Raw genomic sequence first — 22,553 nt, 5'->3', positions numbered from 1 at the left:
TTTGGGGTTTTGCGCATCGATACCAGAGAAATGTATGATTTATAGCCGCCGCAAAATATGCTGAAACATGACATGATAGCTATGAAGTATGTTTTCGAAATACATGATACATAATGTAAGCAAATCCACCATAATTAAATTGTTTGTGTTTTTAAAACTGATGGGTCAAACGATGATGTCACTCTCCACCCACAGGTGAATCTATTGCAGGTGTGATTATGTATGGAGCTCCAGTGGATTTATCATTTAAATATATCAGCAGCTTGGCAGGTAATACATTTTGTCTCAATCATATTCTTGTCAGCCTTTTCAGTCTCTCCTTATGGTGCTTTACACTATTGTATAATTTTACTTCAGTAAAATTTTGAATGTATGGCATTGTGTGGTATTCATACTTTTACATACGTAAAGGATCTTGGTATTTCCACCACTGGCAGTAGCAGCCTATCATGATAATCATAATAATATTAATATAAGTATTATTCTTCTCTAAAATACCCAAGATCATTTCTTCTATTTTTATCTGATCAGTTTGGTATTAAGTTAGATGGAAACTTAATGACAGCAATGCATCATCTTTAATAAGCTGATCAATAAATGTAGATGCTTTGGAAACAGTGTGCACCATGAATAATATATTCACCATTAATATTCACTGTATTTTATTTGTGGTCTCAGATGCCTGTTCAGAGGAACCAAGCAGCAGTCTGAGACCTCTAAGGAAAAATTCGGAGATGAAGTACCGAAGCCGCTCCCTGCGTCTCAGTAACAACAACATCACTGACCTTCATGACCTCCAGAAGCCTGTTAGCCACTTCCTGGCTGAGCCATCACAGCTCGCCTGGCTGGACCTCTCCTTCAACAAAATTTCACACATACATCAAGTAAGCTTCCTTCCTCCATCGTTTGTTTGCTTGCACAGTGGCTTAGCTGTCTTTCTTCTCTCTGTCACAGTAAACTTGAAACATGTGCGTACTTGTGTTCCAGGCCCTGTGTGAACTGCATGAACTGCGTGTGTTGTATCTTCACGGCAACAGCATTTTTATTCTGTCAGAGGTGGACAGGCTGGGAGTGCTGCCGCATCTACACACCATCACTCTGCATGGAAATGTCATCGAAACCAACAAGGCTTACAGGTGGAACAGATGGATGACAAACACAATCACACACACACACACACACACACACACACACACACACACACACACACACACACACACACATCCTTCTTAGATGTAAAATTTTTGAATGTGACACACTTTTACTTCTCAGCCATTGTTTTGTGGTTCTTCATAAAGACTGAATGTGAATGAGTGTAACAACATTAAGCACTGAGCAGTGATCCACTGCTGCAGGTAGTTTGCTGTGTACAGAAACAAATCCAAAGTCAGAGCAGAGTGGGGGTTTACTCTTAGGCCACAAGAGTGCAATTACATTGCGAGTGTGTCTGTGTGAGACACGAATGCTTGGCGAGCATGTAGTTGCACCACATTGTAACAGGTGCTTAAATGCAGATCAAGCTCATATGACATACCCCAGTCTGCGTTGCACCACCAGTTACACACACACACACACACACACGCACACACACACGCACACACGCACACACACACACACACACACACACACACAGAAAGAGGGGCTGCCGACTGGCAGTCTAGTCCAATAAGTTGATTTCTCGTGAATCAAGACAGCTTTTATTATGAAATTTAAGCAATTTATAATATATGTGCAGCACCAAAACTTTTCATAGTTTGCATAGCTATGGACTTCTTCAGTGTTCAGCTTGGACTTTCTGTGTGCACACATACAAAATGTGCATGAACTCTTTCGTGTGTATGAATGAATGTGTTTTTCTGTGCATTTAGGAATCGTGTGATTTCTGTTCTGCCTCGGTTAAAGACAATGGATTTCAGTGCTGTCACACGCCAGGAGCGAGTCATGGCAAAGATTTGGCATCAGGGCAACAAACGCAGCAGAAACAGCAAGCAGACTCTCCAATGACTACTGGCTGATCTCCATCGTGGTGTGCTGAAATGATGGTTTCAGCCCAACCTTCTGTACTCCACATCCGCTGTATGAAAACCTCTAAAATACCAAATGTATTTTGCGTGTGTGCATGTGTGTGTGTATCTGTGATATGAATAGCACTGTTTCAATGCTTAGGTTTTAGTTTTATCTGCTGAAATCAGCAGTTTATAATCAGTCTGAAAAAGAAATCTCTGCCATCATTGCAAACATGGGTGTGGGTTGTGGAATATTTTAATTTAGTTATAGATTATCTGGTTTGAACTAAATTGCATCCCGGTTATTAATGTTACTGTCTCTGTAGCATCGCAACTACTTCCCAGACATAAGCATGTGAATGTTAAGATTTAATAAGACACAAGTGCATATGCTGAAAACTTTTAATGAATTAATTAAACCAAAACAAACAAACAAACAAAAAAAATCTTAAAACTTTTTGGTACTAGCCTAAGATATTACAAACATCAGGTAGTAGAACACATTTGAGTAACAAACAAAACAGAAAAAAAATGCCAAGAACCCATTGCAGAAAGCTCAAATCAATTGCTTGGTTGAAATAATCACAGCCTCACAGATCATCCCTTTACAGACTCAAGAGCAGCTCACCGTGCTCCCTGCCCAGGCATAGTCGCGTGCTCTCCTCTGAAGAGCAAATATACATTTAAAAACACAAATAAATAATCAGAAAAAGGTCTCGGATCATTTTACCTGTGGTGTTACATCGATTGTTAACGCTCCTCCACACTGCTACAATGGTTAGTTTCTGATTAATATGAACAACTCAGTCATATTACAATCTGCAGCGAAAAGCTTTGTTTAAAAGCTAACAAACGCAAGCCATGAAAGTTCTTGCATTTCATAAAAACTTTTATTATCACCACGTCTTAACCAATCCTGACCAATGAACTCTCTGCAAAAAGAGGAACTTCATACAATCCATCATCTGTTTTTATACTCAATCAGAAAATTCTGTACAAAGGCGGCATGAAAACAGGGCATCTGTCCCTGCACCCTCCACACACCCACCCCCTTCATCTCTAGGTCTCCACTGCTTTTACTGTAAATGTGTGAATTTCTGGGATTTGCCAGCTCATTTTGTTAGTGCTAGAAAACTGCAGAGGACACACTACTGTCTGTAAACTCAAGAGCCTGCGCCCCAAGAAAGCTCCATCTTCTCATGTCCCCAGTGACAGGCCCACCCATCACTCTCCCCTCACCTGCTTCTGTTCGCATCCTCACCCACCAGAGGACACCAGCCGTGGACTGATCACTCCTGATTTGGCCTCAACTGGAGGAATGGATTGCACTCTGGGCAACAAATAACCAACCAGACCTGTTCTCACTGTATTTTTAAACATTACAGTGAAACGTTAATGAAATTCACTCAAATCAGGTTAGTTTACTGATGCATGTTGGGTTGTAGTGAGACATGGTTCTTGGTGCGGGGCGCCACCAGATTACTGTGGGATGTTTGATGCTTGAACCTAGTCAGCATACAACAGGACTATAGTATTACAACCATATAAATTCTAACGACATCTTAACCTTAGGAGAAGATAGGAGAAGATTCCCCTGTTTCCAGCTCTGATTTTCATTTTTGTTTTTGCTGTGCAAGGACAAAGACTGAGGAATGGGCAGTGTCATCCTCGGACGACCGGACAGAGTTAAAGACGTGAAGTGCAAACCTTTAGGCCATGTTGGAAGTTGTTATCCAGGTAAATGGCTAACATACTCAACCACTGCACTTGCACCTATGGCGCTGTGATCATTTCAATTCTTCCCTGCCAGAGATTGCTCATTTCTCCTGTTCCAGTGGAAAGTGTATCAAGTATATACACCAGCAGCCAATGGTTTGTGTCAAAAATCCTACAGCTCTGTCCCAGGTGAATACACTGTACATTCTTCTCGGCCTTTGGAGAACAGTTTGCCATGTGGAGTTGGCCTTGCTTGCCTGTGAACACAGGCTGGGGAAAATTAAAAAAAAAAAAAGATACTGAGACAGCCCTGAAAACCACTGCTAAGATAAGAGAGATCACCAAGAAGAATGAATAATGATTTTTGACAAGCTGGTTCTGACAAAGCCTGTGATCCACAAATATAGAGGAGGCCTTGTTATTGTACATAAATATGAGATCACACCCAATTGGCCCATCTACAGTAAACCATCTTCCATTGCCTATGATGACAGTTAGTCACTGACCCATAATAAAGCACACTAAACGACAGCCATAGGGTGCAATCCTACATCATCTCTGTCTTTGTAGCAGTTAGAGGTATAGCTAAGAAGCACAAGGACCAAGATGCTTTAATAAAGGCTGGGCTGGAGGGTGAGGATGCAGAAGTGACACAGAGAGAGCGCGGTGGGAGGAGCAATATGCGGGCCAGAGGTGCAGAATCAGGGAATGGCAAACTGGACCACCAGTTCTTCTTTAGCATCCACTTTGATTTGAGAGATTGCACTGTAAGCATAAGCTGCTATCTTGGACACCTGCGAACGAAAGAGGAAGACAGCAAAGAGTTTAAAATTCACTGAGTAAATCAAGTTTGGTCCAAAGACAAAAATAGTATCAACAGAAAAGCATTAGATATCTTTAACCTCTATTTTAAGCCACAAATTCAGTCACACACCCCTTCCAACTGAAATACCACACAGCTACACCTGTTGCATACTGCTTGCAACAGAGTATCTCTCTGATGTTGCCAATGAGCAAACAATGTGTGGCGCACAGTGTGACAATGTGCACCAGTGTATGATTACCTGCTGAACATCTGAGTATGGCACCAGGTCACTCGCAAGCACTTGGTGGGGCTGGCTGGTGAGGGAGGGGAGAGCAAGGGCTTTCTTCTGGGGCAGACTGTTGCTCAACACAGCCAGCTTTGTACTGAAACAAAAACCCACAAGCTTACTGGGGCCGCCGCCCTGTCATTACCGAAGCTGGAGTTTACAGTTCAAGTTTAAAACACTGTTTGTCCTGAACACATCACCTCGTCTCTCACGTATTATAGCCTAAACACAGCTGCTGTGTTGCTGTATCTCTGGTTTAAGGTAAAGTTTGTGGGAGGAGGCCTGTGCTGAGGCAGTTTTTTAGTTGTATTACTTCCCCCATCACCACAAGTCGCTGGGTTGGTGTAGAAATTTAAAACGATATTTACAGTTTAATTTTCCCACCTACATTTAAGTCAGCATCAACCACAGGTGTCAGGTAAATACTTAACAGTATTTAAGTCATCCCAACATCTCTTTCCCATAAGTGATAAGAAAACACAGTAATGTAAAGTATTATACAGTGAACACAAGTATATACAACTTAAGCTTAAGCGCAACATCTTATTGACTAAGAATGTTATTACAGGGTTCACACAACTAAAATACCCGTGCTATCTGTGTAATTTATAGGCTGACTACATGTATGACTCAGCTGGTTAATGATAACCATCTTCAGGTAAGTGCGATACAGACTGATTCATCTCATCTTCAAAGTCTACTCTTGTCCAAACAGAGACCCACACCCTTCCCTTACCCATGCAGAGAAAACAATACAGAAAACTGCAGAAAAACAACTATCCACTACAAATATTATGCAATTGCTCACCCACTTACCTGTATTGCCGAGCTTTGTCCATGTATTCATGCTGCTCCATCATGACGGAGTCAGCTGCTGAGACATCAATGATGTTCCTGACAGAGAGGAGATAATGGTACAGATATTAAAAGGACCACATCAACTCCTGCTTGATTAACAAGAAATGTGCTGAATCTGACTCCTCTATGGCTGCACGAAGGAGTGTCTTACTGTGCGGTCTTGGTGAGGATGGATGTGAGGAGGGCCTGTTCATCTGTCCTCGCTGAGGGGACACTGGTAGTGATCCAGTCGGTCCCATTTGGGGGTTTGCTGACAGGGTTCGGGTGGGGGATCAGCGGCTTACGTTCATCAGGGTCCTACAACAGGTCGATAAGAACATAAATAAATGATAAAGTTTTCAGCTCATAGAAGTTTATCAATTATGTTGCAGCTGTGTAGCAAATCACTGCAGCATCTTAATTCAGCAAAATAAAACATGATATTTAAGATGAGGAGTTGAAACAATGAAGTAATGTGTGACCCATTAACAGTGGTTTCTCCACTGGACACAAACAGTTAATGCAGTACGTTACAATATAACAATTAGATGTGGTGAGAAAACCTTAAGGTGTCAGCTAAACATCTGCAGCGATGCATCTTTCAACAACACAACACGTACGGTTTCACATAATTGTTGCACTCCTCACCCTGCACTAAGATCAGTTCGTCTGCACACAGTAAAACTGAAAACACTGGGTGCTAAAACACTCCCCACCATCACCAAATTCAGCCCCTGAATAACTGATAAAACCGAAATTAATTTCTGATACTACACTACCTGTTGCCATTAAAACCAGACATGCAACTGAATCACCAAAACTGCTCAAGGTCACACTGATTTTAACCAAGTTGATTGTTTTTTTCTGAAAGCAACATTTTCCAACTAATGCATATTTTTTGGGTACAACACACACAGACAGGTTAGACGTGTATTTCCACTGTACTTCTTATGGTGCTGTTGAGAGCAGATTGAGTGCATATGAGGGAAGCTTCTGCGTGAAGGAAGAACTGACTTGTTTCCGTAAACTAAAAATACTTCGGGATCTTGAGGGTCATATGACATATAACACACCAAATCATGGAGCAAAATATCAATTACTTCTGTCGTTCATGGGCATGTTTATGTCACAATTCAGCATTAAGTAGTTTACTAGTGATTAAGTAATCTAGTGCCTGGGTTAAAACAATTATTTCATAATAAGACTGTACTTGACCAAACACTATTCTGTCTTGCTAATATTAAAAGCAGCTATAAACAAGTTGCGATTTGTGCACTTTTCTTCGATATGCGTTTTTTGCTGTCAAATCTCTACAGCTCTTCGTATCGATGATCGTTTTTCATCTATGTGCTAACTTCACAATCCTCCTACAGCCAGGCCTTTACCGAAGGCTTTAGCTAGCAAGCTAAAGCTGCTTTTCAGGTGTCACTTTCAGTTTAACTGCTAAAAAACCGACCACTTTACAGCGTCGTCGCACATTACTCAACTGTATGTTACGTATAAAATATAATCGATACATAAATTGATATCACTGACATTGTTTTTAACAGAGAAAAACCCCTTGTATTTATCGGGGCAGTTTTAGCCTGCTAGCAGCTAACTACCTGCTCTGTGGTCTCGTTCTCGCTGCTGTAACAGCAACCCATGACAGCGTCCAAGGGGCGAAGCTACACAACCCCAGCTTCCCTGTTTTCCGTCAGAAACAAGCCGTGTTTATCTTCTCCGACAAACATAAAACTTCTCTCCTGCGTGGTTTTACTTTAGCTTCATCTAAAGGTAGAAAGCCACTGTCAACAGCAGCTCCTCGGACGAACTATCACATGACAGAGGCTCTGGTGCAACAACACAACGACCACTTCCGGTATTTGAGCATGTGTTTGAGAAGCAGCTGTGGCCTTCGTCACGTGACGGGGGATTTTCAAACTCGAGGTGTGTTTAAAAAAAAAAAAGACAAAGCATGAGCATCAGTGGGACAAGAACATAAAAACAAAATGTTGAAACAATAGAAATGCCCCTTGAGGAAAATACCAAACTCCATGTTAATGATTTTAAGAATTTGAAAGAGGGGCCCCTCAAAAGCAGATTTGCAGTTTGCATTATGATTGTACAGCACATATTTAGTTGAACTGTATTAAATAAAATTCCCACAAACTAACCAAAATATGACTGCAGTTAGATTATTGATGCATTAGCTGAAGTGTTTTGATATTGGTCATACTGTGTAGTCTGCTGTTGTTTAAACTCCATATTATTTTTATGATCTTAAGACAAACATAAAATCCTTTAACCTAAAAGGCAGCCAGCTACAGTTGTTTTCAAGACATGCAATGATAATGTACTGCTCTGTACTCAAGCACAGAGCCATTCCACCTGCACAGGTAGTGTTTTCAAAAATTCAGTGACACACAAACACTGCAAATAGTTAATCAAGTTCAAACTGTCTTCATTCAAGTACTGAGCAAAATCAAACAGACAGCAGGAGAAGGAAACAGGATGAGGCATGTTTCTCCCTGGACAAAGATGAAAGGGTCTCTGACACCCTGTGGCTGAGTATGATGACAGAGAACCACACACACTGCTTCCCTGGCACACTTCAGCTCTGATTGCTAATTTCACAAGACAGACAGTTAATGTTTTCCAAAGCTCTCCATACACTGAATCACACAACATCCTATTCACACTGCTTTTACAGGAAATACTTGCACATGCTAATATATGTTTATAGTGTAATTACTTCAAAGCTTCCCAGTTTCTTGCAAACACAAGCAAACAGAAGCTACTGGACTTTAAGCATAACCATACTTTTGCTGAAGAACTTCTTCATACTGTATAAAATGAAATGTAATGAAATATATAGGGGCCAGTGACGCATAATCCTCAAGACTATACAAATAACAATAAGAACAAGTTTATGCAGAAGTCACTAGAAATTATGTGGAGTGAGAATTACTTTGGAAATAATGAATTGTATGCACTGAAGTCTGCTTTAAAGTCTGGCTTAACACAGTACATAGAAAATGGTGATTATGTAGTGACTTCACTGCATCACAAAGTTTGCAGTTTACGCCCCCGCTGGCACTGTGAACTGCGGAGGCAGACAGCAGTCTGATGGGGTGGGATGATGACTGGGAGGCGCCTGCCCTCTCATTAACCCCCCGTTTCCTCCACACCTCTTTGTTTACACCTACAGGCCGGTCAAGTCCAGGCAGAAGTGCGGCAGCTTCGTAGACTTCGTTCGTTCACTTAGTTCTTGCTGGAAACGAAAACAGAAATGTTTGTTTCCCGGCTCAGCTTCATTTTGTTCTTGGGATTTTCTCATGCGTCTGACACCGCGGGTCCTACGCAGCTCGGCCCACCGTCGCTCAGGTTCCGTTCCTCGGTCCGCTCGGTGTGTAAACCCATCCCGAGCACCCTGTCTCTGTGCCACGGGATAGGCTACAGGCACATGCGGGTGCCCAACTTGCTCGGCCACGATACACTGAGGGAGGCCCAGCAGCAGTCGGCGGCCTGGCTGCCCCTCATCTCCAAGCTGTGCCACCGGGACACCAAGAAGTTCCTGTGCTCGCTGTTCGCTCCGGTGTGTCTGCCGGAGCTCAGCGGGCCGGTCAGCCCCTGCAGGAGCCTGTGTGAGGCCGTGCGGGACGGCTGCGTGCCAGTGATGAGCGCGTTCGGGTTCCCCTGGCCGGAGATGTTCAACTGCACCCGCTTCCCGCGCGGGACCGAACTCTGTATCCCGGCAACCGGAGAGCACGAGGGGCGGACGGCGGAGGAGGTCAGGCGCGAGGAGGCGTTGAAAGGTGAAAAGTCATGCTAGACTTAAAGCGAACTGTGAGCTACACACTCTCCTTTTCAATCAACATTTTCATCACCAAGATGTTTTTATTTTAACACTGTGACACTCATGAAAACATTTTTCATATATATTTTCATGTTTGGGCCTGTTGGATATTATACCTATATAACTATTATTGTAGCACTGTATAAGTTGCACTACCTTCTGCAGATATGCCCTAAAGTCACAATATGCCTACTACCTCAGTTAGACTCTTCAAGTGAACCACACCACTGTTATCATCCCTGCATGCACATTTTTGTGTAATGACCAAATTGGAGGCAACCGCTTTCAGCATTCCACGATAAATACTAGCTTGTCATGAACATTTCAGCATCAGCACTTATTTCTGCTATTAAGTAATCCCCTCTCTTGTCCATCCCTCAGGGAGTGTTATCTGTGATGCCTGCAGTCTGGCTGCTGAAGGAGAGACTGACATCCAGGAAAACTTCTGCCACAGTTCATATGGTGAGGACAAATTGATCTAGATAATGTAGGTTGCGAAATACATCCTTTTTCTTCTTTTGAGAAAAGAGCATAACAGCATTAACTTCTGCATTGATATAGAACATGTAATCTAATCATAGAGATAGAGAGGTTGTTTTACAACGTGTCTGAAATGGCACCTGTGAAAGAGTATTGTTTCTGTCTCTTGCAGCATTTAAAATGCGTCTGGGCAGTGTGTCAGCAGTGGGAGGGGATCGTCAGCTGGTGCCTACAGCCCGCAGCCGCATCCTGAGGTGGGCAGGGGGAGGTGCAGAGAGGGCAGAAGGGGTTGGAGGCGCAATGGCCCACAGCGCTTTGTGGCTGCAGGAAGGAGGCACCTGTACTTGCCCTGGCTTAGATTCTGCAGAGACAAATGAAGACACGGGGTTAGAGGAGGAACAGATGGACAAGAGACAAGAAAAGGACAAAGGAGGAAAGGAGGCGAATGGGGCCCGGAGTGAATGGTACCTGGCCCTGGCTCAGGCTGAAGAGGGAAGACTGGTGCTGACTCGACTGGTGAGGTGGACCAGAGGGGACAAAGAGCTGAAGAAGTTCATCAGAGCCCTCCTTAAACAGTCCTGCCCAGAGCTGTAGACAGGGAGTTATCAACCTTTGCAGTCCTGCCCCATGGACGCTGCTTTGTGGCCAGATGCAGTCTGTAACTTCAAATGTAACAGAGATAAAATGGCTAAGGAATCGATGTTCAGCTAAAAGATAGTTCCCAAATAACACTGAATAAATCACTTGTGCACATATTGTTAGATACTGTCTAAATGAACCGGTGCTTAAAGATGAGTTCACGTGTCCCTGATTAACTCAATCAATTAACAATCAAGTCTTCCTTACTAAGTCCATATTATTTCATGTACCATATTATTAGTTCAGTTGTGTTTTTGGACCAATTCAGTCTCACACACACAGTGACAGTAAGTTTTACTAAAGTCACAACAACATGTGGCATGCAAAGGTTGATTTAACTCAAACTGGGGCAATATTTATGAGTGTTTTTTCTACTTATGTGTACATTTGTGTATAGAGAAGAGACTAACTGTAACCCTTTAATCAAATCAAGGTGTTGAGTAGTTTTAGTCATGGTTGCAGGGCTAATCTCGTCACATGTTTGGGTTGAAGCAAAGTCACTGTTTTACTTTCAACGTAAATTTCATATGTATTAAGCATTGCCATAAATATAATAGAACAACAACAAACACATGTTAGGATACTGTAATCTCAAGTCACATCAGCGGAGAAGCACTGAACAGAAAGAAAGGAACTGCGATGTGAACAATCATTTACATTTGGGTTGGGTCTTGTTTTTTGCATTTTGTGACATTTATTTGTACCTAGCATGATTCTACTGTAGGTTTTTAAATGTTTTTTTTTTTAATTAAAAACGCTTTGATAAACGTCTTTTAAATTGTGTTGAGTTACTTCAGGGAATGTTACATAAACGAGCTTTTTGTGTGTGTTTGTCTCAATCTTTCCATCATGACTCAGTAAAGAAAGAAATTTGAGTCCACACAGACACACACCTGTTGATGTTAGCTTGATATATCACATGTCCATTTCACACTGCCTCTCTCTTTCTCATTGTCTCTGCTACTGTTCACAGTATCTGTCTTATTCTAAACATCTGGACAAGAGTCTGTGTGTCTGATCAAAAATGGCAAAAACTGATGCTATAGAGCTATTCATGTTCCTGTCAGTGTTTGTAAATTGTAAATAATTACAGGACATTTACTGTCATGCATGTGACACATAAATTATTCATACCCCCGGGTCTCTTACCTTCTCTGACACACACATACACACACCTCTCCGTCTCCCTGCACTTGTCTCAGCTGCCACACTCCTCTTCGCCATCATCAACGCTGCTGCTTCGCCAAACCTCTTCGGAAACAGGTGAGTCTGTCCGTTTCATGGGACAGTAAGACAGGCTTTATTTTGCTGCAGGTACTTTGTTAAAGTATCTGCTGTGTGTGCGTGAGGTGCAGAAAGCCTGTGGGGTCTATAGTTACAGGAGAAACATCTAGAGAGGCACAGCACTTTCTCTCACTTCTACCACAGGACTAAGCATGAACGATTGCTCCTGTGTAGATCTCATCTTTATTAATTCAAAATTAGAAGGGTTTGTCTCAAAATGTATGTGAAATTTTGTTCTCAGGTGAAGATTAAGATTTTTAAAATTGTCGCCGCTGTTTTCGTCTCATTCATTAGAGACCTCTTGTCAGCTGTGAGTGATCTTTCCGCAGTTTTGCTGTAATGAATTCATGGCTTTGACCGTTGAACACATGGAACAATATGAGAGCACCTTTAGCTGCAGAGCCTCAACACCACATAAAGTTATATTCATGAATTGCTGCATGTGAGAACAATGAATTTGACTTGTCTGTGTTTTTCTCTTGACAGGCTAGAATGGTGTCTCCTGCCATCGCTCTGGCCTTCCTTCCCCTCCTGCTGACACTGATTATCAGGTACCGCTACTACTTTGTACTGTTCTATCGGGCGGTCCTGGTCAGGACATGGAAGGACTGTGTTACTGGTCTGAGCCGGGAGGAGCGTGCCTACCAGTATGTTCTCACTCATGCCACCCCTGGAGACCCTGAGAGCATCCTGGAGGCCTTCGATGTCTGGTGCAGCAAGGTGGAGTTCATCAGCAACATTGGGCCTAAAAAAGGTGAGGAGGGAATTCACTTCAAACAACAATTGATCTGTTTATGAGCATGATTTTTACGTGTGTGGTTCTTTTGAGTGTAGGGAAGATCCTGGACCGGCTGCTGATGGAGCAGAGCCCTCTGACAGTGCTGGAGCTGGGTGCCCACTGCGGGTATAGCACGGTGCGGATCGCCAGGGCTCTCCCCCTGGGTGCCAGGCTCTACAGCATCGAGATGGACCAGAGGAATGCAGCCATCGCAGAGAAAATCATCCGCCTGGCAGGGTTTGATGATGACACGGTGAGATAGCAGAAACATGCAACCTATTTACAACATGTCACTGTACATCCAAATGCACTTTGGCTTTCTGACATCAGCCCCAAATGACCCACCTCAGCATCATTTGTTTTTACATAAATATGGGACATTTCTATTAAATATATTGGATATGGAGAGTATTATAACTTTGAGATGTCCATGCTACATGTTCTCCAGGTGGAGCTCATCGTGAATCCGTCTGATGAGGTGATCCCTCGGCTGCAGTCTGACTACGGTTTGGAAAGGCTGGATTTTGTCTTCATGGACCACTGGAAGAAATGCTACGCCCCTGATCTGCAGGTGACTATAATGAATCATGACAAAGTACATTTATATATGTGTTAAAATCAAGTAGAGCATAGAGTTATGAAGCTATTTACTTTTTTAAAAAAATAAAAAAAATAAACTACCAGTACTTAGTTAATGTTCATGCGGTTGAACTCAGTTCCATGATATGGCCTCTGTGTGTTATAGATGCTGGAGGGCGTTGGTCTACTAGGGAAAGGGTCTATGATCGTGGCCGATAACGTGCTGTTCCCCGGGGCTCCAAAGTTCCTCAGATACATCCGTAAGAGCGGCCTGTATGAGTGGAAGATCCACCGGGCCACGCTGGAGTACAGCAAAGGCATCAGGGACGGGATGGCTGAGCTGGTGTACCAGGGAATCAAGTAGATGACGCAGACTGGGATCACACACAAAGTGGCAAGGGATGGATTGATGATGGTATAACTCATGTTCAAATTTTTACAGAAAATTGAGATGGAAAAGATAACTGTGAATGTAAAAGGTTGCATTCACCTGAAAACTGTAGCACCTCAGTATCAAGGTTTTCAGAGATGCATCATATCTACCTGCCAGCGCCCTCTCCTGTAAAAAAAAAAAAAAAGAGAGAGCATTATCAGGGAAAGTGTTGTCATGTACCAATTTAGTAACTCCATGTGCACAGCACTAGTTTCTATAGAGAATATCCACCTTTTTATTCCTGCTGGGGGTCTTTGTTACTTGTCACCACCCCTGTTATTCTCTTCTGTCTGAGAGTCAATAAAAGCAGCGATATCAGAAGAAAATAAAAATCCTTACTTCTTTAATCAGAACTGCCAAATTAATAATAAATCTAAGAGTAGATTCATTAAACATGCTATTTTTGTTGAGTTTAGAATAAATATCCTCTATGTACAGGTTGAACAATGAAAACTGTTGTATGTAACATCAACTGTTGTGGAACTGAAATGTGGGCCTCTCAAAACCATGTTACAATTTTTTATTCATAAGAAATTAAAATGTCAAAAAACGAACATGATTTCATCAAAATTATTTCATTTAATACAAACAGTCAAGACTTCATTTCAGTGGAAATAATCAAAGCCTTGCCAAACAATCCTTTCAGATATACATGGATGGACAGTGTGCATTCATATTTCAATTATATTACTCAATGGCTGCGTTTGTTTTTGACACAGCTAAAGACTGCAGTTCAAAATGCATTTCAATGAGACGTGATGAACTGGGTAAACATAAAACATTTTCACGAGCTTCTGAGAAATAATTCAGATATCTGTAACAAAAGATTAACAGCATACACAACACTGCTATGACGCAGAATTGCACTACATGGTGATTCCACTTCATAAGTAACAAATTTTTTAGCTGACTGAAGTGTTGTTTGTGCTCAGTCAGCTGTCTCGCGAAGAGGCACATGACTGATCATATGACAGTCAGTCAAAGTTTAAATGACCCATCACTGGACTGATGCCTACTGCTGCCACTGAGTGGGTGTGTGTCATAAAACAGGAGGAGTGCAGTGGGGGTGTGTCTGTGCACCTGTGTGTGAGTTTGACAGGTTCACACAGTGTCACCAGAAGAAAGGACAACAGGACACACAGGAACTCAAACAAACATCCAAACCAGTATTTAAACAATGTGAACGTGCGCCAGGTAGCAACACTCAAAGCTTGCTGGTTTTATCCAACCTCCCTCTGAGGGACATCACGGTACAAGCTAAGATTCAACTATAGTCTTTTCCAGAAAATATATCTGTGTCCAGACTGAAGGGGCAACATTCAACAGGGAGTAGAAATCCAGTGCCAGGCAGTTTGATGGAAACCAACAATGTCTTTTGTTTTAAATCATCCATTGGTCTTGGTCTTGATCTGGTCCCTCCATGTCCACCTGACAGAAAGAAACAGAAAGAGATTAAAGGCTAGGATTTCAGAAAAGAAGAGAATTTTCTAGAAAAGAAAGAATTTTCAGGGTATTTAGGACATGTCATAATCATACCTTCAGCTAAAATATGTCATTTTACCAAATCTAACTTTTTTGAAAATGTTGTTGGAAAATGAATTCCTTCCATCTCTTACCAACATTAAGCCATATGCTCGGTCAGGTTAATGACACTGTAGCAAATGCTGCACTCGAGTTGGTCTCAGTCACTTTGTGTAGTGCAAATCTACAAATCACACATTAAAGCACCTCATGGATCTCGCCATCGTCCGGTGACTCATTGTAGTCATTCATCTCATCCATGTCCTGCATGTCCTCTTCGTCTTCAGAGTCTTCCTCGCTGTCCTCCTCGTCCTCGTCATCCTCCTCTTCCTCCTCTTCATACCCTGCCTGTGTCAAAATGAGGGCAGATGGCATTAAATGAAGGGAACTATCTAACCAGTGTATGTGTCACATTGCTGCACGATGAAACTCAGCTTAAAATGCATGTGTTGGTTGCATTACCTCAAAAATAGGTTTCCCAATGGGCATCAAGTTGTTGTCTTTCTCGGCGATGCTCTGCAGCTGAGACAGTAGAGACAGAGTGAGCACACATGAAATCCATGAGCATGACAAAAGTGAGAAGGAGACCGTGTTTCTGCAGAGGCGTTTACCCAGGTTTGGTGCTGCTGCTCCTGCTGGTGCAGCTCCGTCTCGTCCACGCAGGGACGGTCCAAGTTGAACCACAGGGACTCCGTTATCCGAGGGAAGAGTGAGGGGAACAGGGTGGACATGTCTGAAAATGCAAGCACAGTGTCAGTCAGCAAGCCTGTGTGTAGCCTGGCCTGAGGCTGTGTGCAGGTTTTACACACAAAGACAAAGCATTAAAACCCGTGTTTTCGCGAAAGAAATTGTGAAATAAGGTGTGTGTCAGAACCACACAAACACAGGACTGGTGGAAGGGCACAGCAGGCTAACGGAACATCGGTAAAACACACGATTTAAAGTCCTCTTGTTCTCTGACAAACAAACTCGAAACCGTAATGTCACCACAGCGAACCGTCAGGGTAAAAAATATAAAGAGTATTATAGCATGAACTTTGAGACGTAACCTATAGCGACATTATACAGTTAGAGTAAGTACCTTCCAATTTATCGCTCCAGCTTTTGAAATTTTCAAAATAAACTTATCCGGAAGCTGCTGGTGTTCACCTGTAAATATTTCCGGAGTCGTCTTGTGACACTTCGCAAAGGTTCCGCTAGCAGCACAGCCAGGAAAGAGAAGCAAAAACAATAATCCGGGTAGTATGTAGCGACGTTAGTGATCGGTTAATATAGTAATACACACTTTCTGATGAATTTAGTCGCATAGATACTGATGAATATCTCAATCAACAGCAAGAGACACGTGACGACAACCATTCAAAGTGACTGTTATAACATTTTGTCGTATTTTAAGATTGTAATGTTTCAATACTGTAAGATTTCATCTGTGAACCTCACTCTCGTGCTTAAAAGGGAAGTTTTTGTGTACTGTATTGATTGCACCGTCAATAAATTTACATTAAATGAGAGTATAAAGAATGAAGTCAGTTGAACAATCAGCAATAAAATTACTTAATGATGTAATTTTGAAATAGTTTCCCCTTAATTTAAAACCAAATTTAATTAAATAAATACTATGTAAATCAGTTCAGTCATTTTTAAGCAAAAGAGGGTGATGTATTTGGCTCCCTTTGATTTTTTTTAATTATCATTGTCCCTTAAGGTCACATCAGCCCTGTTACCCTGCAAAACAATGGGGTTTCCCAAGGACAGGAAGTTTCCAAATGTTACATCATAGCTCCACCAGAGTTGGCAGCTCAAAGACAAGTCGGTTTCTCTATTTTTGATGTTTTCTACAGTTTGGCTGAGGGGAACTAGCATAGTACATCAGCACTATTACCTAAATCTAAACAATTGGCTTTCTTTTCACATTATGATCAATATTCACAAAGAATAACCTTTTAAAGGAACTAACATGTGGTCCTGTGACTTTGATCTGTTACCCTGCAAATTAGTTTGAAATAGACAACCCTGTCGCCTTTTCAGAGCAACAGGATCTTATACTGAAACACTGTTTTTACTGTCTTGGCTGTCTTAGGTTAGCCTTAAGAAGCTTTGTTAAGGTATTCTCTCTTTGTATTGATAAACAATTTTTGTATTTAGGGTAGCATCTGACCTTGAACCAAGCTTTCAAGAAACAGTACTGTGTTTGTTTTGCATGCATCCCTGATGCATCTCTTCTTTATTTACATAAAGTTCATTATTTTGTAGATTTATCAATTTTTGAATTCACTTGAACAGATGTGAGTATTAATTGCCATAAATCCAGAGAACAACATTATGTAACTGTGGAGGTCAAACTACAATGTATGACCTGTGGCAACCCTGTTCCTCTGGTCAGTGTTTCTTCTTATAAATATATTCTTTTCCCATAAACATGTGGCTACCATCTTAAACTTGAGTGCTCTGGCATTATCTGTGAGAAAAATATCCTGTTTTTTTCCCCCCAGTAAAGTAATAATCTCAGTGAAAAGAGGGACCAGCGTAATCTTCAAATATGTGCTGGCTAATCTACCACATATTTCTAATTAGAAATATATTCCATATGAATACATATGACTGTAACAGGATACACACAATGACCAAAACATTAAAAAGGAACACACTCAACCTGACAAAAGAAAAGGAATGTGTTCTCTTTTTTGACGGTTTCTCTGACGACATCTGTACTCTAAATTATTTATACCTTCTGAGACACACACCTACACTCATACACACACACACACACACACACACACACACACACACACACACACACACACACACACACACACACACACACACACACACACCTAACCCTTACCCAAACCATAACCACTGGCCTTCGTGCCTTTATGCCAAATCCTAACCTTAACCAAAGTCTTCACCATAAATTGTAATGATTTATTTTATGGGGACTTGCATTTTGTCTTCGTAAGGAAGATAAGTCCCCACAATGTGAGTGTGTAAGCAGATCTTTGTAATATGAGTAATACAAATTCACACTGACAATTAGCCAGCAACTTCAGCACACTTGTAATGTTCAAAGTTGAAGTCGGACCACCAATACCACTGCAGCAGAAGCCATTGGGTGTCTTAACTACCACCTTTTGACTCTTTCTTACTCTTATTGCCTTGACAGGTCATGCTGCCATTTCACACAAGATATCCATAGTGTGTGTGTGAGTGAGTGTGTGAGAAAGAGCAGGGTAGGCCTTGAGATAAAACAAACCTTCCTCACAGTAAGACGTAATAAAACAGATAATCATATACACTGCCTCTTTCTCGTTCCCTTTATCTCTGACACTCACACACACACACAAAGCAGACTTTGGACTTTGGAGACATATTAAGACAACAGCAAGTTGTCACAGTTTACTTCCATTAGGAGTGAACGTATTGAAGTCATACTCCACTCACATATTCATACACACACACGCACTCACAGAAACACATGTGTAAGAGGTGAGTGGAGATACTGGTAGGATCAGCTCTTCAGGAAGGTCTAACAAGGAACGTTACAAGGTAAAGTAACTCACTTCATCATGTCTTGTAGAAATCTCATTGGTCTTTCAATGAGTTGCCACATAGTAGTTGTTATTTTTTCTAAATTGCGTGTTTAGTTTGGAGTGAAAGATTTGATTTCTTTTTAGAGAACGAAGAAACTGCGACAGCTGTGTCAGTCACATTGACACAGTTTTTTAGCTTCTTTCCATTGAGGTTTTCTTTTTAGTTTACAGGTTCGAGAGCACAGGTGTAGATATAGTTTGATGTAACAGTGTCTTCTTTACAAATTTCAATCAATCCTCTCTTTGTCATTCAACTAAAGCTGTTGCTATGTTTTAAATTTACATAGAGGTTACAGAGTAATGCATCATGGCGTATTATCTCAGAACCTATATGAAGCCTCAAACACCAGTGAAAGGTTGAGTTGACACTTGCTGGATGAGGTCTTGTTTGTCACAGTTTTATACTACATATGGGTCTGGAAGTACCTGAAAATGAAAAAGGTGACAAAATGAAAACAATTGTGTGCAATGTTTAAGTAGACACAGTTTTCCTTTAAATTGGAATAACATGTGAAATGTGACACATTTCTGTGACTCTTGTGTCTGTCATCAGTTTGAGTTGTTTATTTCTGCCAGATTGCACTGTGTTGTGTTGTTGATTGTAACTTTCGTTGAGAGTGATGGACTGGCCAACCTGTTGTAACCTCCATGGAAACACAGGCCTCTGTGGATTCTGGATGAAATTACCATTAATTTAAAATTCAATTAAAATCAATCAAAATCAACAGCTATCATCATTTCCAGCAAAACACCCCAAAGCATGATATTTCTGACAATAGAAAATGCAAAAGCGGACTCTAAAACAATTCTGCACCAAGGTATGCCCCTTTAAGTCAGGGCCCTTGGCTGTGGACAGCATCTGTGGCCTGCTTGCACCAGCTTGGTGCTCCTAGAAAATAAAAAACAGCAAAGAAATTATTTTACAAGCAGTGATTTACCTTTTTCTCAAGGGATAAATATTAGAAGTTAACTGTCCAGTGAAGAAACCTTTCTCAAAGTGTTAAAAAAAGAGGGAAATGCAGGTAAAAATCACTTAAAATTTGCATCTCCCCTCCAACAATACCACACTTGTTGTATTCCCCCAGACCCTTGACCGTAAAAGGAGTCCAAATATTGGGCTTGGTTTGGGAGCTCTTGGGTACCAATATGAGGCTGGTTAAGTACAGTTTAGAGAGGAGGTGAGAAACACAAGTACAATGATTAAATAGATATCAAACCATGATATGTGTAATTCTTTCTCTCTGGCCACAATGCACACATAACAAAACTAAATACTGTTAACAGATCTCACAATTTTCCAGTCATTACCAAACCTTTTTTAGTAATTAATACCTGCTGTCTAGCTGGTATGAAAGTAACTGAGGTGGACAAAGTACTGGGAGTGTGTCTACAGGGCATCCTCATAACAAGGACGTCACCTTTTGACTGGTACTGTATGGTGGTTGTCTTATTAAGTACTCTCCATTGATATATGTTAATGCATCCTTGCTGCAGAGCCATGTGGGTTGTCCTGGCCTTGCTGTTAGCCGTCTCCAGCGGCGCTCTGTCTCTGAACCCACTCAACATGTGTATGGATGCCAAACACCACAAAGTAGAGCCTGGCCCCGAGGGACAACTTTACAGTCAGGTGATGAACACAAATGCACCCCGGGCAATGTTTCTTTTCTCATCTAAAGCTGCTGATCCAGACACAGGGCTGAAACAAAGACGTGTTCGTTCAGCAGCATAAAGTGATCCCTCTCTCCTCTTCCTCTTTCCCAGTGTGCTCCATGGCGTGACAATGCATGTTGCACGGCCAACACCAGTGAAGAAGCCCATGCCGATCACTCCTACCTGTACAACTTCAACTGGGATCACTGTGGTATCATGAGCAAAGAGTGCAAGAAACATTTCATCCAGGACACTTGCTTCTACGAGTGCTCACCACACTTGGGACCCTGGATACAAAAAGTGTGTATTGTGCATTTGTGCTCTCACTCTCTCTTGTTCTCACTTAAAACACTAGATGGCAGCATAAGAACTTGAAAGGACAGCTGAGGGCACTTACCAGGACAATAAAATTCACATACCAGCACAGTTTGTTGTCATAAAGCTATGTAATGAAAGTAATAAAACGATAACATGCTTAAATTATATTTCATAAAGAGACAATGTCATGTGTTTCATTTGTAGAGACCTTTATAACTCACCTGACAGATCACCTGAAACTTACAGTTGTATTGTATCTTCAAGGTCAAGGAGTTTCATTCTAGAAATATATCACTTGTGTTATGAAATCATTGATCATACAAACTAGGTGTGTGTGTGTGTGTGTGTGTGTGTGTGTGTGTGTGTGTGTGTGTGTGTGTGTGTGTGTGTGTGTGTGTGTGTGTGTGTGTGTGTGTGTGTGTGTAGGTGGATCAGACTTGGCGTAAGGAGCGTATCGTGGATGTGCCTTTGTGTCAAGAGGACTGCCATGATTGGTGGGAGGACTGCAAGAATGAATACACCTGCAAGAGTAACTGGCACTATGGATGGGACTGGAGCACGGGTAAGAACAAAAACACGCATGCACATATGCCTGCACACGTAGACCAGTGGTTACATACACCACAAAAAGCAAATTCACACCTTTGCACACACACTTGCACACTTGTCTCACACATGACAACATCCACAGAAAATGCACACGCCTACTCATCAACACACACAGATCCTCCATTATACTATCTTTACTGCTAGCTAGGTAATTACTGCATTTAAATCCAATTGTAATTGAGAAACAGTTGTGACTGTGGACTCATTCTAATCCTCTGCTCCCCTACAGGTATTAACAAATGCCCTGCAAACAGCAAGTGCAGAAAGTGGACCGAAGTTTACCCCACACCCAAGTCCATGTGTGAAGAAATCTGGTCCAATTCCTACATTTATACCACCCACACCAAATCCTCAGGCCGCTGCATGCAGCTCTGGTTCAATGGGTCAAACCCCAACAAGATGGTGGCTGAGTACTACCATAACAATGCACAGCAACACCAAAGCCTTGCCTTGACAATGCTACTTTCCCTGGCGTTCACATGTTTCTCTATTATGAAGCACTGAAATGATGTCCTTGACCTGTTCTGTGTCAACTCAGAGGTACCAATAAAGGTGATTTCAAATGCTCTCCTGTCTCTGGTGCTTTCTTGTCCTCTTTTGAGTCACTGAGCCTCCCAACTGATGGTAAGACCCTCTGGTTCGCATCCTAGTGAAGAAAGCTGTGATCATTTGCTGCATGGCCTTTGCAAATTGTCCACGTAGGGGCAGACATGGTTTGTCAGCACTTCTCTTTGGGAATATGCAGTACAACAAATTCTCCATCAGGACAAAAACAGCAAAATGTAAAGAAAATACAGTAGAAACACACACAAAAATCAAGAGTATAGGTTCACCATCAAAATGTGAAAGTGTCCAAAATCAAGGCAGCACAGCAGCTTTGTGTCTAGGAAAGTTTGGTAGATCTGAAAATCTGTGTGGGTAAAAAAAAAAAAAAAGGGAAAATAATAATAAGCAATAAAAGAAAAATAAACGTGTGCTTCTGGACAAGGCATGAAGGGACGTGTCACATATTGTATTGCTGCACAGCTCTGGGATCACATTTCTCTGTGCAAACTATGGATAAGTTTAATAACCCCTTCATAACCTCAACTACCAGTGATGAAACAGGAAAACTGACCCAGGATCTGCACTGAGGGAAAATGTTTCTCTATACAGGGCCCCAGTGATCACACCATCACATGACC

At 41.7% G+C, this 22,553-nt stretch overlaps 6 protein-coding genes across 6 annotated transcripts; 4 read left to right on the top strand and 2 right to left on the bottom strand.

Moving 5' to 3' along the window:
• The first annotated feature begins 218 nt into the window (after positions 1-218).
• lrrc51 (leucine rich repeat containing 51) lies at positions 219-2,004 on the top strand. The gene is made up of 4 exons (XM_070971163.1): positions 219-270; positions 679-884; positions 988-1,136; positions 1,869-2,004. The coding sequence occupies exons 1-4, from the start codon at positions 219-221 to the stop codon at positions 2,002-2,004; spliced, it is 543 nt and encodes a 180-aa protein (XP_070827264.1).
• Positions 2,005-2,394: 390 nt separating this feature from the next.
• Positions 2,395-7,492, bottom strand: lamtor1 (late endosomal/lysosomal adaptor, MAPK and MTOR activator 1). Its single transcript, XM_070971057.1, has 5 exons — positions 7,255-7,492; positions 5,823-5,968; positions 5,630-5,707; positions 4,787-4,910; positions 2,395-4,516 (listed from the first exon to the last, which is right to left on the bottom strand). Exons 1-5 carry the CDS (start codon positions 7,294-7,296, stop codon positions 4,424-4,426), a joined length of 483 nt encoding a protein of 160 aa, XP_070827158.1. The 5' UTR covers positions 7,297-7,492; the 3' UTR covers positions 2,395-4,423.
• A 1,397-nt stretch (positions 7,493-8,889) lies between these two features.
• On the top strand, positions 8,890-10,656 carry sfrp2l (secreted frizzled-related protein 2 like). Its single transcript, XM_070970945.1, has 3 exons — positions 8,890-9,447; positions 9,870-9,950; positions 10,141-10,656. Exons 1-3 carry the CDS (start codon positions 8,922-8,924, stop codon positions 10,560-10,562), a joined length of 1,029 nt encoding a protein of 342 aa, XP_070827046.1. The 5' UTR covers positions 8,890-8,921; the 3' UTR covers positions 10,563-10,656.
• Positions 10,657-12,383: 1,727 nt separating this feature from the next.
• On the top strand, positions 12,384-13,612 carry tomt (transmembrane O-methyltransferase). Its single transcript, XM_070971194.1, has 4 exons — positions 12,384-12,645; positions 12,726-12,922; positions 13,118-13,240; positions 13,415-13,612. Exons 1-4 carry the CDS (start codon positions 12,384-12,386, stop codon positions 13,610-13,612), a joined length of 780 nt encoding a protein of 259 aa, XP_070827295.1.
• Positions 13,613-13,997: 385 nt separating this feature from the next.
• anapc15 (anaphase promoting complex subunit 15) lies at positions 13,998-16,364 on the bottom strand. Its single transcript, XM_070970338.1, has 5 exons — positions 16,284-16,364; positions 15,814-15,935; positions 15,665-15,724; positions 15,410-15,550; positions 13,998-15,109 (listed from the first exon to the last, which is right to left on the bottom strand). The coding sequence occupies exons 2-5, from the start codon at positions 15,931-15,933 to the stop codon at positions 15,062-15,064; spliced, it is 369 nt and encodes a 122-aa protein (XP_070826439.1). The 5' UTR covers positions 15,934-15,935; positions 16,284-16,364; the 3' UTR covers positions 13,998-15,061.
• Positions 16,365-18,727: 2,363 nt separating this feature from the next.
• folr (folate receptor) lies at positions 18,728-21,873 on the top strand. Its single transcript, XM_070971056.1, has 5 exons — positions 18,728-18,748; positions 20,287-20,419; positions 20,554-20,742; positions 21,187-21,322; positions 21,599-21,873. Exons 2-5 carry the CDS (start codon positions 20,291-20,293, stop codon positions 21,871-21,873), a joined length of 729 nt encoding a protein of 242 aa, XP_070827157.1. The 5' UTR covers positions 18,728-18,748; positions 20,287-20,290.
• Positions 21,874-22,553: the final 680 nt, after the last annotated feature.

The sequence above is a fragment of the Chaetodon trifascialis genome, chromosome 9 (assembly GCF_039877785.1).
Source record: "Chaetodon trifascialis isolate fChaTrf1 chromosome 9, fChaTrf1.hap1, whole genome shotgun sequence".
In the NCBI taxonomy this organism is placed as follows: domain Eukaryota; kingdom Metazoa; phylum Chordata; class Actinopteri; order Chaetodontiformes; family Chaetodontidae; genus Chaetodon; species Chaetodon trifascialis.
This window is presented reverse-complemented; position numbering and strand designations above follow the sequence as displayed.

Coding starts and splice junctions, on each gene's coding strand:
- lrrc51 (XM_070971163.1), top strand. CDS start 219: ATGTATGGAGCTCCAGTGGATTTATCATTTAAATATATCAGCAGCTTG. Junction 271..678: donor ATATATCAGCAGCTTGGCAG/GTAATACATTTT, acceptor TTGTGGTCTCAG/ATGCCTGTTCAGAGGAACCA. Junction 1,137..1,868: donor GAAACCAACAAGGCTTACAG/GTGGAACAGATG, acceptor CTGTGCATTTAG/GAATCGTGTGATTTCTGTTC.
- folr (XM_070971056.1), top strand. CDS start 20,291: ATGTGGGTTGTCCTGGCCTTGCTGTTAGCCGTCTCCAGCGGCGCTCTG. Junction 20,420..20,553: donor AGGGACAACTTTACAGTCAG/GTGATGAACACA, acceptor CCTCTTTCCCAG/TGTGCTCCATGGCGTGACAA. Junction 20,743..21,186: donor TGGGACCCTGGATACAAAAA/GTGTGTATTGTG, acceptor GTGTGTGTGTAG/GTGGATCAGACTTGGCGTAA.
- tomt (XM_070971194.1), top strand. CDS start 12,384: ATGGTGTCTCCTGCCATCGCTCTGGCCTTCCTTCCCCTCCTGCTGACA. Junction 12,646..12,725: donor CAACATTGGGCCTAAAAAAG/GTGAGGAGGGAA, acceptor TTTTGAGTGTAG/GGAAGATCCTGGACCGGCTG. Junction 12,923..13,117: donor CAGGGTTTGATGATGACACG/GTGAGATAGCAG, acceptor CATGTTCTCCAG/GTGGAGCTCATCGTGAATCC.
- sfrp2l (XM_070970945.1), top strand. CDS start 8,922: ATGTTTGTTTCCCGGCTCAGCTTCATTTTGTTCTTGGGATTTTCTCAT. Junction 9,448..9,869: donor GCGCGAGGAGGCGTTGAAAG/GTGAAAAGTCAT, acceptor TCCATCCCTCAG/GGAGTGTTATCTGTGATGCC. Junction 9,951..10,140: donor CTTCTGCCACAGTTCATATG/GTGAGGACAAAT, acceptor TGTCTCTTGCAG/CATTTAAAATGCGTCTGGGC.
- anapc15 (XM_070970338.1), bottom strand. CDS start 15,933: ATGTCCACCCTGTTCCCCTCACTCTTCCCTCGGATAACGGAGTCCCTG. Junction 15,725..15,813: donor AGCAGCAGCACCAAACCTGG/GTAAACGCCTCT, acceptor CTACTGTCTCAG/CTGCAGAGCATCGCCGAGAA. Junction 15,551..15,664: donor TTGGGAAACCTATTTTTGAG/GTAATGCAACCA, acceptor ATTTTGACACAG/GCAGGGTATGAAGAGGAGGA.
- lamtor1 (XM_070971057.1), bottom strand. CDS start 7,296: ATGGGTTGCTGTTACAGCAGCGAGAACGAGACCACAGAGCAG. Junction 5,969..7,254: donor AGAACGAGACCACAGAGCAG/GTAGTTAGCTGC, acceptor GACCTGTTGTAG/GACCCTGATGAACGTAAGCC. Junction 5,708..5,822: donor ATCCTCACCAAGACCGCACA/GTAAGACACTCC, acceptor CCTCTCTGTCAG/GAACATCATTGATGTCTCAG.